General features: G+C 43.7%; 2 protein-coding genes across 6 annotated transcripts in view; one reads left to right on the forward strand and one right to left on the reverse strand.

The window, feature by feature from the left end:
- COLGALT2 (collagen beta(1-O)galactosyltransferase 2) overlaps nucleotides 1–9,532 on the forward strand; it is a 123,938-nt gene extending 114,406 nt beyond the window's left edge. Inside the window, exons 14-15 of one of the 3 annotated variants that reach the window (XM_074389956.1) lie at nucleotides 7,759–7,914; nucleotides 8,098–9,532. The gene's annotated coding sequence lies outside the window, so the exon portion shown is untranslated. Of the gene's footprint in view, nucleotides 1–7,758 lie in introns of all 3 variants that reach the window. The other 2 variants (XM_074389954.1, XM_074389957.1) reach the window with 2 other exon arrangements.
- Nucleotides 70–13,205, reverse strand: part of RGL1 (ral guanine nucleotide dissociation stimulator like 1) — a 279,005-nt gene continuing 265,869 nt past the window's right edge. For all 3 annotated transcript variants that reach the window (XM_074389950.1, XM_003925294.3, XM_074389949.1), the window contains 3 exons: nucleotides 10,399–10,653; nucleotides 5,987–6,101; nucleotides 70–2,511 (listed from right to left, as the gene is read on the reverse strand). In XM_074389950.1, coding sequence (XP_074246051.1) covers nucleotides 2,324–2,511; nucleotides 5,987–6,101; nucleotides 10,399–10,653 — 558 coding nt within the window. In that variant the 3' untranslated portion in view covers nucleotides 70–2,323. The remainder of the gene's footprint in view (nucleotides 2,512–5,986; nucleotides 6,102–10,398; nucleotides 10,654–13,205) is intronic.

The raw sequence follows: 13,205 nt of genomic DNA on the forward strand, positions 1-13,205 counted from the left end.
GTGGGCTTCCCAAAAGCTTGCCGACACACCTGTAACCCAGAACCCACCTGGTTAATAATCCACATACAATCCCTTTGGGTCTGGCAGCACATGCCAGCCAAGTCCCAAACCAGTTTATTAGTTTAACCAAAAGGTAAACAGATAATGGAGACGCAGAAAGACAAGCATGCGAGCAGCTAGAATCATGACCCGGCTGTCCACCAGGAAACCAATTTAAGACATTCAAAGTGGCATTAAATAAATGAGGCTAAGTTTTATCTACTTGGAATTTCCATTGTCTTTAAAAAAGGTAAATATATATATATATATATATATATATATATATATATATATATATTACATTGCAGTATATAAATCTAGACTCTACATATACAGTATAAATACACAGGGTGAGCACAGGGGCACAACATGTATGTCTTGGTAGCCACACCCTCAAACAGGCCAACGGTTTTATATTTTCTTACCTTCACACCAAGAATGCCGGGCTGAGGCTACAAATGCTTCAGTCTGCATGAGGGCTGCCACCCTGGCCATCTCTCCTCCAAGCACAGAAGCACAAATTGAACAAGCATTGAAAACAAAGTGCTTTCTGACTAGCTGAAACCCAGTCGCTGTCTTTACAACATGTAGCCCAATCTCCTGGAAAGACCAAAGGAAATCGGAGGGCTTCCTGGCCCACTCTTCGGTCCATTGCCACAAACCTCTAAACTTTCCCTGGTGTTTCTTGCGGAATTCACATGGCTGTTCACATAACACATATCCCACACAACTTTTAGGAGCTGTATTATGAGATTAGGGGGAAAGTAGCTCCATGTTACAATGTGCACTCCATATTCTGGGTTTGTTCTCTTTATTTTTGGAATAAAAACTGGCATTTTGAGAATTATTTCTTGAGGGACAACATTCTGAAAGTGCTTCTTACACATGTCAATATTCCACATATGGCTTTTAGTTCAAGCCCTAGCACAGCTCAGACTTGGAAGGAAGAGTGTGATGGTGTTATGAGAGACAAAAATGTCGCTTAGCAGTCATACTGTGATAGCAAGCATGGGAACCTGAACAAAAAAAGTTATTGATTCCATCTGGAAGAATGTACCTCTTTGAGAAATGATTCAGATAATATGTGCAGCCCCATCTCTTTCCTCATGACTAGGCACAGTAATGCTATAAAAGTTAATAAGTAAAATAGAATGCTGTTATCAGCACGGAACATCTTTTGAGGGGCTACTAACAGGGCAATCACCATTCAGAAATCTTTCACAGGCTCAAAATGATCAAATGTCAACCGCAGTAGAAATTTCCACACCTGAGGAACAAATTGCACATAATATAGAGGTACTTGGATCCAGATGGCCAAAGACTCCAGACACATAGTTTTACATGCAAAAGGCAATCAGAGAAGGCAATGAAATAGTGACATTCCAAGACAGATAAGAGTCCAGATAAGTCACTGTTCTTTCACGCTTTCTTTTCTGGCTACGTTACCAAAGAACATCGTTATTTGTGCAATGATTATGATATGTTCTTTAAGGGAGAAACAGAAATACAAGGGGTTGCCAGAAACTGAAATGAGTTTGTTTCAGGAGCTTGGCACTTCCAGAGGCATTGTGATGGCTAGGCCAGTGGGGCGATGGGCCTCCGAAGCTCCTCCTGGCCTCCCTGGGGTAGCAGAAAGTGGCGGATGCAGGCAGAGGTTGAAGGCCACTGGCTCATCCAAACCCCTTCCAAAGTGGCCTTTCATGCAGCCTGTGGCAGTTCCAGCCTCTGCAGTTGTTTTATCTGGTGGCACTTGATTGAGAAAGTCATCCTCTCCCTTTATAAAAATAAAGTTTGGGCTTCTTGTAATACTGGCACAAAGGACACTCTCTATTCCCAGGACTGACTCCATTTACTCGGAAGAATATGAGACTAGGTTCTCAGTTTCTTCTATTTCCCTGTAAAAAGTGACCTCAACTTCCCAGGCCATTGTGCAAATTTGGTTTTCCATAGTCCATAATATCCCATAAAGTCCCTCTTACATATTTTTATATATATACACATACATACCAAACATGTGTGCATATATATATTTTAAGTGTGGGTAATTCTGCATTTTAGTCTGAAATAAGTCAGAGAATCAGTGAATCGTTCACCCTCTTCATGTCAAATTCACTTCCAATTTCCCCACAATGCCTATCATAGTGCTTTGCACACCACAGGAACTGAATAAATATCTGCTGACTTCACCCATGATCCTTGAACACTGGATGGTAATTGCAATCACCACAGCCTGTTCTCAGCCCCGCTCTGCCTTTAGCAAACAAGGGGCCATGGGTCCCTCCCTTCAGAGGGTGATTTTGCTGTGTCTGTTACTCCAGCAGCCCCGTTTAGCTGTCCTGGGCAAAGTCAAGCTGGTCCGGCTACGCAGTTTCACTTGTTCTTCCATGGAGTTCTTTTTGCGCAAAATGAAGTCAAAGTTCACCTGGCTGTTCATGGCATAAAAGACGTTTGCTGAGTCTGGAATCACAAGTTCTGAAAAAGATAAGAAAAGAGAAGGTGGCTACCTTGCAGAGGTCAGCCCAGCCCTGACAGCGGCAGGTATAAACCTTGCCCAGACACGAGACAGGGGCTACAGCCCTTTGCCTCTGGACCGTGACCTGAGCCAGACAGTGATCATCACCACTTCCCCCCAAAATTGAATTCCCACTTCTCAATCCCAATTTTTAAAATTAGTACAAATAAGATTTTAGAAATTCATTCCATGAATTAAACATTCCAATAGAAAATGTTAAAGCAGAAAAAAAACAGAGTAGAAAACAGAGACCAAGAAAAGTTAGCAAACATTCCGAAGCCTGCAGCCAGCGAGCAGCAGGACTGGAAAACTCGGGTTTCCCGTCTCCTGTGGTCCATTTTCCACCCTAGTATGCAGATTTTCTCAAAGACTAAGAGTCCAATGGCATGGAGAAAACAGAAAATCTACAGCATCCCAGAATTCTACTTGAAATACTGAAACATATTTTGAAGTAATCCCATCAAACCAGTATTTTATTTCCCCAAGTAAAAAGTGTGTATCTTCTTTTTTAAAATTTGTTTTAAGTTCTGGGATACATATGCTGAGCGTGCAGGTTTGTTACACAGGTATACATGTGCTGTGGTGGTTTGCTGCAGCCACCAACCCATCACCTAGGTTTTAAGCCCTGCGTGCATTAGGTATCTGGCCTACTGCCCTCCCTCCCCTCTCCCCGAAGCCCCAACAGTCCTCAATGTGTAATGTTTCCCTTCCTCCGTATCTTTTAACATTTAAACTCCTTTCAACTTCAATGATTCCCAACTAGACATCTGCAATTTTTGAACAAGGATTGTTCCAAGTGTAATATGAAATCATCAAAGTTATTTTGACTCACCTATATTTTCTTTCCCTTTTTTGTTTGTTTGTTTGTTTGTTTTTTGAGATGGAGTTTCGCTCTTGTTGCCCAGGCTGGAGTGCAGTGGTGCAATCTCAGCTCACTGCAACCTCTGCCTCCCAGTTTCAAGTGATTCTCCTGCCTCAACCTCCTGAGTGGCTGGGATTACAGTTGCCAACAACCACACTGAGCTAATTATTGTTATTATTTCACATTTTTAAAGATGGGGTTTCACCATGTTGGGCCAGGCTGGTCTCAAACTCCTGACGTCAGATGAATTCACCTGTTTTGGCCTCTTAAAGTGCTGGGATTACAGGTGTGAACCACTGCACCCAGCTTCACTTTTATTTTTTATTTATTTATTTTTTTAATTATACTTTAAGTTCCGGGACACATGTGCAGAACATGCAGGTTCGTTGCATAGCTATACATGTGCCATGGTGGCTGGCTGCACTCATCACCCCATCACCTACAGTAGATATCTGTCCTAATGCTCTCCCTCCCCTGAACCCCCATTCCCCAATAGGCCCCAGTGTGTTGTGTTCCCCTCCCTGTGTCCATGTGTTCTCACTGTTCAACTCCCACTCAGAAGTAAGAACATGTAGTGTTTTGGTTTTCTGTTCCTGCGTAGTTTGCTGAGAATGATGGTTTCCAGCTTCATCCATGTCCCTGCAAAGGATGTGAACTCAACCTTTTTTATGGCTGCATAGTATTCCATGGTGTATATGTGCCACATTTTCTTTATCCAGTCTATCATTGATGAGAACTTGGGTTGGTTCCAAGTCTTTGCTATTGTGAATAATACTGCAATCAACATACATGTGCATGTGTCTTTATAGTAGTATGATTTTATAATTCTTTGGGTATATACCCAGTAATGGGATTACTGGGTCTAATGGTATTTCTATTTCTAGATCCTTGAGGAATCACCACAAGAAGGTATACAGTATTTAGCACTTAAGTGTAATGAGTATTTGAAAAAACAAAGAATAAAAAGAGGTAAATGTGCAAGTCTAACTTTGTGGTAGTGGTGTGGGGGAGGCAACCAGAGGTGTAAAACTGTACAAAGTGAGTCTTAAGTAAACGTCAAACACTGAGATCCAACAGCAAGACTGAGACGAGCAGGTTCCAAGTGACTCTGGTACATTCTGTGCACAAAGCCTCAGTGGAGAACAACGCCCTCAACATGGCCCACGCTGCTGCCCACATACGCACGGGTCAGTAAGAATAGGCCTCACAGTTATATATCACTCAGCTCCCCACATTCGGGTACGTGACTTCCTGTTATCTTCAGAATCGCCCTGTGATGCATGAGGAACCAACAGGGTACTGTCTCTAATTAAGGACCAAGGCCCAGCGGGTCCAGCAGCTTGCATTTAGGACCAGACCGCGGGTGGGCAGTGCTGGGTCCAGGCTACCCCTCAAGACTCCTGGACCTTTAGACCCCCTGGCTTCACCTTAGTCCTGTGTTGTAAGCAAAATGGTACAATGTAAGACCACCTTTCAGGCTCAGAATTGTAACGATAACTACATTAAAAGGTTATAACTGAGAAAGTGCTACCCCACAGCCTAAGGTTCAGCTGAGTGAATGGGAAAACTTCCAAGAGGAAGCTGAAAAAGAATTTCCCCACAGGCTGTAGCTTTTAATCTCTGGGAGAAGGTAGTATTCTAATTTCGGCCCCTCTCCGTTAGAGCCCTGGGTGCCATGTGGGTCCCACGGCCTAGCCTGTGGAATGCTTCTCACTGATAGGCCACTGATTGTTGGTGAGCAGAGCACTTAAGGTGAATGGAATGGTCATTCTGGGGTCTGGCGGCAGAAAGGGTTGGCTTCGGTCAAGAGTATTTGCTATTCCTTCTTCCCTTGGAGAAGAGACCTATCGTGACAGTCACTGTGAAGTGACGAGGTACAGAGGAGTTATCTCCCAGCCTGCTTCCTTCGCTCAGCAAACACCACCCCAAATTCCTATCAGCAGGTGATTACATGCAAGGGTGATTATTTGCCCAAAAAGTCTTTCATAAAAGAGATTTCTTTAAATACCACATTCCCAAGCATACTGAAGCTGTTCATCGATGACCAATTCTTTGCCTCAATAAATGTGAGGTAAATAACCTTCAAGTTAGAGGTCTGTCTTATTTTTAAATTGATTATGAATAAAGATAATACCTCTCATAACTGATTAATTGAAATGATGAGAAATTATAGGAACTGCTAAAGATTCACACACAATTTGTAAACACATGCTTGGGTGAAGGAGGTGTATGGCCACCGAAGATGGCCAACAGACTCCCCTGCCCTCTGCCTCCTGGCATAGGGAGAGACTTCTTCCTAGAAAAATGTTTGAAGAGCTCAGAAAGATTGGGCAGAAGAAATGCCCAGCAAAATCACAGGAAAGACAAGAGCTGAGGAATCACGGAGTGGTTTGAGATGCTTAATTCTACAAGCGAGGTGATGGCACGGTTGTTCATCCTTGCACTATCAAAAGCCACCACTGGGTCCCAATAAAACAATATGTATCCACGTTCTGCCTTCTAAATGGGAGCGCTGTGGACATGGGCTGGCCCCCCGCCCTGAGAAGGAACGCGCCTGTCTTGGAGATGCCCACCTTTATCCTCCGAGATGACCTGCACCAGCTCGTACTCCTCGGCGGGGTCTGAGTCCAGATTGTGCTTCAGCATGGCTCTCTGGATCACCGCGGGGGTCTTATCCTGGCTCGTCAACTGCAAAGACAACGAACAGGTTTGTAAAGTACTTAGCTTTGCCTTTCCTGAGCGAGTTCTCCAGACCCTCTCATTCTTGCTGTCTTGTGTTGTGATGCCTTTCCAAGAAGAACAAATTCATGGAATGGGAACTGGACCAAGAGCCAGGATCCCCGGTTTCTAGTCCTGGTTCTGCCCTTAGTAGCCACAGACGATGGGCAAGCCACCTAATCTCTGAGCCATAGCATCATCCGCTATTCAACTGGAGAGACTTTCCTTGCCTGTCTCCTCCACACTGGCTGAAGATCCCATGAAAGAATATATACAAGGGAATTGTGAGAAATGTGAAGCCTCATTAGTCCTGGCCAAAAATTATCCTCCCACGTTGAACTGCTCCTATGGCACTGGTCACTACAACCCACGGGATAAAAACAGTCACAGTTCTGCGCACTGACCATTTCAAAAAGTTCAGGTGACCCTGTGACTCAGTAGTCCCTCTCCCAGGCACTTCCCAAGCGGAATGAAAACGTCTGTCCACAGAAGGGCTTGTGGATATATGTCTGTGTCAAACATTCATAGCAGATTTATTCACAATAGCTAAAAACTAGAATCAGTCTGAATCTCCATCAACAGGAAAAGAGAATAAATCGTCGTATATTCATAATGGAATCCTGCTGAGCAACGGAAAGGAGCTAAGGACTGGCACACATGGCAATGCAGACGAATCTCACAAACATCGTCTTGAGCAAAAGAAACCTGACACAAAACGTTACACACCAGTGGAGTCTATTCCTTCCAAAAAAAAGGAAAACCCCATCTGTGGCATTAGAAAAGGAACCTCTAGGTTAAGAGGAAAGAACACAAGGGAATCCAGCCGGTGGGATGGAAATGTTCTTTATCTAGATTTGTGGTAGGAGTTACATAGATATATGTAGTTCTCGAAGAATCAAACAAGATCTGTATATGTAATTACATGCAAATTATGCTTCGATCAACATCAGCTCTGAGTGTTTTAAAAGCACAAGTTAAAGGTTTCCCTCATCCCAATTCTGACGTCCTTCCCTTCAGCTCTCTGCCTGCCAGCCATTTACAGGGTGTCCAGAGCAACACGAAAAGAAAGCTGACTTAGTACCATACCCTTGGGGGATTTCTTTAAATTTGAAAGAAGGGAATGAAAATTCAGATTATTCTTACTTAAAAACAAAAGCTATTCTCCCGAGGAGGCAAGAGGACTACAGAAAGGAAGCCCCCCCACGACTCCCCTCCACACAAAGAGAAGTCTCATTCGCTCCAAGAACCTGCCGTTGTGAGCCCGGGCATGGCAGTGCCTGGACGCCTCGCTCTGATCTGGGGCAGCAGCTGGTATTTGCGATTCCATAAACAACGTGCATTACAAAGGGATCCTTGTAAGCAGCAAAGATCTTGTTCGCTTGTCTGTTCCCAAAACATCTGGCATATTCATTTACAGGGGAAAAATAGGTGCACACAAAATTCTAAATGAGGAAAATACGGTTTTCGATAGTATAAAGAAAATACTCCCGAAGCTGGGTCACACTGGACTAGAAGCAGAAAGCTAAAGGAGAAGACCTCCCCTCAGGGGATGCCTGTCAGGCTCAGGGGGGTAAGTCACATGAAACAGCCAGGCCACCTCCATCTTCCTCACCTTCAACTTCCCCAGGTATGTCCAAATGAGGACAAGATGGCCAAGGCTCTCCCATGGGTGTGTATTACTTGGTGCCATCAGAGCGACACTGAACTGAACCGATGATTACAGTGAGCAGTCCGCATGATTACAGCATGCATCCTCATGCCGACAGACAACCAGCACTCACAGGTATCGAATATGAACCATGTTTCATTTTAAATTTCTAGTGGTCCCAATTAAAACTTTTTTTAAAAAATGCTGTATTTAATTCAAACACCCCAAATATTACATCAGCATATATAATCAATACAAAGATTGTTAATGAGATATTTTACTTTTTTGTACTAAGTGTTCAATCTTTTTCCCCCACAGCTCATCTCAATTTGGAGCATTCCCATTTCAAGTGCTCCACCGCCACCCGGGGCCAGCGGTTGCTGTACGAATGCGCAGTACTGAAGGATGCTTTGTGTCACCTTCGTTGACTCTCCTGTGACCGGAAATACTGCATTCCCTTTGTAAGGGATCTCGGGGAGACTGACTCTGTGACTGACGTAATGGAGAGAAAGGTCACTTCGAAAGAGTGAGGGGTACAGTGGTGGAAGACATGTTTCCGTGGTCACTGAGGAGGTAATTTGATGTTTCTCCTACTTTTCATGGAAGGACCTTGGATTCCAGGGATTTTAGTTGCTGCTACAGAGCAAGTCTCCTAGGCCACCTGTTCTCAGTGTGAAATCTGCAGCCCACGGGGCCCCTGAAGTCCGTGAGGGGATCCACGAGATGAAAATGATGTTGCAGTAATACTGAGAGGCTGGCTGTCTGTTCTGTGTGTTGACATGTGCACGGATACTGCAGCAGCTATGGTGGATGCAAGTACTGGCACTTAGCACAAACCGATCCTGCGGTTTCTAACTGCAGCTCTGCTGGCTGTCACTGTATTCCTCAGTACCCTGTCCTCACAGAAAAAGCAAAAATAAAACAGAGCAGTCTCACTCAGATTTTAACAGACTTACAGAAGACTAAAAATGGAAAACAATGCCACTCATCTCAATAATGTTTAGAAAAAAATAGAATTTACATTAACACGCAATGTGTTCCTTATTGCTATTTCAAATGAATTAACATTTTGAAAGTTTCTCAGTTTAAATATCTAATGTGGTAAATATCAACAGATAGAATCCTCATAGTCTAAAGCTCTTAGGAATATTAAATGCTGTTTCAGAGTAGAAACGGGTCCTGAGAACAAAAAGTTTGTGAACTGCTAGTCTCGCCTGAACCAGACTGATTTATTTCCATCCTCTGGTCAATGGCACACAGCATAATACATTTCACAGAGGGACTTCCCGTGGAGCAGACTTTCTGCTGAGAGGCCTGACGATGAGAATGAGGGCACAAGAGCAGTGTGTCGTCTCTCCAGAATAAGCCTGTGACACGGGCTGGCAGGATTTTCATGAAAGGTAAGTGGCATCAGCTGGTGCAACAGAAAGGGCCACAGGAAGGGGCTAGCCTAGAGGTGACTCTCACAGAGGCAGCCCATCTGCTGGGGAAGGAGGAAGCTCAGGCAGGGGCAGAGGATCTTCTGCTAACTACCCTCCCGATGCTCAGACAGCAAGCGCAACCTACGACCTGGTCTTGACTCTATTATTTAGTACCTTGTGAATAATGCTTTGTGATCTCCCTTTCTGATTAAAAGTTCCTTAAAGACAGAAATGTCTCACTCATCTCCCTATCCCCAAAGCCTGGTCCAATGACCAGTATGCAATCACTTGTTGCTGTTTTGTTGATTCAATAAATGCTTTGGCGAAGCTTTTCTGTGGAGCCTCCATATCACTTACGTCATATTCAGACCTGAGCTTGTAAGCACTCACTGTGCCTTCAAAGGCGAGAGTGATAACGATGAGGAGAGATGTGGAATTAGCTGTGGGATTTTGCTGCAAAGGATAATGTGATTTCCAACACATGATTATCTCCCATAAACTAAGGAGTTTATATTCCTGTGATAAACATACCAGACCTCACATTTCCAAGGTTATCGCCACGAGAGGCTCTGTGTGTATTCCCAAAAGACTGCCATTATTACAAATAGTTTTACAATTGCCCTCAGAAACACAGTTGTTACAAGAAGCTTAAAAAGGTCACTCTCATTTATATATAAGCATCGTTCTTCATCAACCCAAACTGTACTTCTAGCTCGATCATCCACGTTATTAACTAGGCTTGATCCAAGGGACCAAGTGATAAAAGTCTGCCATCAGGGGAGTACGCTGCTAAGAATGTGTGGAAATGCAATTATAAAGCAGACATACAGCTCCACAGGAAGGCTCCAAGAATGTGTGAAGCAGTGGCACCCCCTGAACACACTTACACAGCCACCCAAATTAATAACTTTGAAAAGGGAAATAACTGACCTGAATGAGTAAGTTTTAGCATTTTTTAACATGTGAAATTATATCCTATACGTATTGCACGTACATATATACGTATGTATATTTTATATAAATACACCATTCAGCATCTATGCCCAGGAGGCCTGGCGTTTACACACGGCCCTTCTGTGTGAATGCAGATATGTATATGCTAACGCTGCGTGTGCATACTAAGGGAGCGTGGTCTGAGCAGCCCACAGACACACAATCCAAATGGGGACCCGCGCCTGGGTCGGGGTTTGCTCCTCACCATGATGCTCTTGTACATGTTGCCGTTGTTGTCTTCCACACTGATGCGGATGATGCAGGTGTCTTCGTTCTGTTGGTTGTAAACGGGAGGCAGCACAGTCGAGGTAATGGACGTCACCGAGACAGAGCGCTTGTGGATTTTGGGGTTGTTGTTGCAGGACGGAGGCGAGGAGAGGGGGTTGATTAAGGAAGACATCCCTGAGGAATTTGTGTCCATGGAATGGATGGAAGAGCAGGATGAGGAGGACTCAGAGAGCTGGAAGAGTAAACACACCCCACGAGAAAACAGATTAGAACCCTGGCCAACCGCTTTGCAATTTTCAAATTAGAGGTAGATATAAAGACCGATAGACCTCAGTTATTTCCTCCACGACAGCCCACAGCACATATGTATCTCATCCCTGGGGTAAGTACTCCAAGTCCCCATCAGTGGTAGATGCCTATCGGTGACTCAGTGTGACCTAATCACTCTATAACCACAAGAGGCAAAGCAGTTCTCTTTATTTCCCTAGGTTTTAGCTGCTTTATGGAAGTTAACCAGCAGGTGGCAGCAGACACCAGAAATTGGAAGCAATGTGGGTTCCTAACGAAGTCAGAAGCTTACGGGGCTGGAGGAAAAAGCCTCATCAGCAGTTGATTCAGTCCTACTGCAGCCAGATTTCATAGTGGGAGAGAAAGTTCTGTATTTTTAGAAGTTTCTAAGATAAGTACTCCAGATTATATGGCTCTGCGTTGAATATCAGGGCTGGAAAGGCCTTGGACATCAACTGACCCCATACCTGTTCTGCTGAGGAACCTGAGACCCAGGGAGAAAACTGGGGCTCCAGGTCCACACGGCTAGTTGACAGCGCCTCTAGGACAGGAACCCAAGCTCCCTGATTCCCACTGCCATGTTCACAGAGCAAGCTCATGGCCAAGGCTCGCCTGTGGTTGATGACAAGATGAATTAACATGATAGGCCGCGACCGTGGTATGTTTAGCACAGTGAGGCTTATGATGAGCTTTCGTATAGCGTATCCCATTTTAATCCCACAACTGTCTTGTGAACAAAACGCAGAGCATTATAAAGATGAGGAGAATAAGACTCAGAACATAAAAGTGACTTGCCCGAGGGAAATACAGCCTTTAAGCAGCTTCACCACTTTCCACACTGGCTACCAGAGCCAACTGTACACATTTGCATGTTGTGTATCAAGGACAATTAAGGAGTGAAGTAGTACAGTTAATGTGCTTTTCTGATTAACTATACATTTCTCATGCATGCAATGCCAATAACCAAAGAAAGAGGTTACTGGAAGAGGTACTTTTAAAAATCATTAAATTGAATAATTTAAAATATCAATTCTTATTGTAGAAAATGATAAACAATTTCCCGGAATGAGTTAAGCTAAATCGTACCATGTTAATCCTATAAAATATTCTGGAGGTCATTTATAAAATAAGTGACTTACTAATTTCTTTCACATTTATCTGCCTTTCCATGGAAGTTTAGCTTTCTGATTATCAGGCTTCTGATTAAAATGGATTCTACTATCCTATTTCCTGTAGATTTCCTCCTATGGCCTATACATTCAATTCTACCGGACAGTTAGTTTACAGCCAGCAAGCTGATGTGACAGTTCTCACGGGTAGGGGTCTGACTGTGGCTCTATCATAATATGGTTTAGTTTTTATTTGGGTTTGGGTTTTTTTTTTTCTTCCTTATGTTCCCAAGTGAATCAACCTGGTGGCTCAATCTGAGGACTAGTAATGATGGATTAGTTAACAAGATAACTATCCTTCCAGATACATTAGTCAAAGGGGTTCATTTTCCAATTATTCATTTGACTTTTTTATCTTCTTGTTCCTCTATCTAAACTCTATTTCCTTTGTTAGATTTTCATTATTCTAGTGACATTTATAGTTAAGATAAAGTCTAGAACATGCCTGTGTTATAGCAGCTCTAAACAGACTGCCTGAGGAGCCCCCAGAGTCCTACTGAGAATTTAAGAAGTGAGGAGCGAGTGCAGAGATCAATGTTTAGAAATCACGATCAGGGCAATGAAGAAAGGAATGCAAATCAAGTGACTCTGCACTTTTAAGAGCAACCTCACAGTGTAGCCTGTGGGAAAGGAAAGGGACAGCCTGGAGGACTTTTGGAGAAGGCGGCTGTCACAGGCTCTCAGAGCAGGAAGGAAATGTGGTCAGCCCAGTCCAGCTATTTGCTAAGCAAGAGAACCAAGAGCCTTTTCTAGCTAATATGCAGGGATTATGCAGCCCAGGAACCACCTGGGTCCAAGTGAATTACTCATGTTTAGGTCTAGAGAAATTTAAGACTCTGAGAAAGGTACATATACCCAAAGAATAAAGAGCCATGACTTCTGCAAGAATTTTAAAAGCCAGTGTGATAGGGGATGGGACAAAAATGATGAAGCCAGGGGTGTGCAAGACACAGCACCCTGGGTTTCTGTGTAGTTTTTAAAGGTATCTGGACCATTGTACATTTCCACTGAGCCACAAGGTGTGACTGTGATTCCATCTTCTTCCTGGAGAGACAGGAAGAAATCCTACAAAAATGTGAGTAGCACCTCAGTTGTTACTGTCCTACAATGTCTACTGTCAGAAACGGAGCCCACAAAACCTCAGAGGCTGAGAAAAAGTGGATGATGACACTGTGATCCAGATTCTCACAAATCCAATGTCAAGTCACAAAGAGTGACTACATCCCTGGTTGAGGCAAAATGCCTTTTGAGAGCATGGCCAGTCCGTAGGTATCCACAGAATTCTTTCAACATCTAGAGCAGGAATGATTGTGTCCCCTGAATTTCA

The sequence above is a fragment of the Saimiri boliviensis genome, chromosome 19 (assembly GCF_048565385.1).
Source record: "Saimiri boliviensis isolate mSaiBol1 chromosome 19, mSaiBol1.pri, whole genome shotgun sequence".
Lineage (NCBI taxonomy): Eukaryota > Metazoa > Chordata > Mammalia > Primates > Cebidae > Saimiri > Saimiri boliviensis.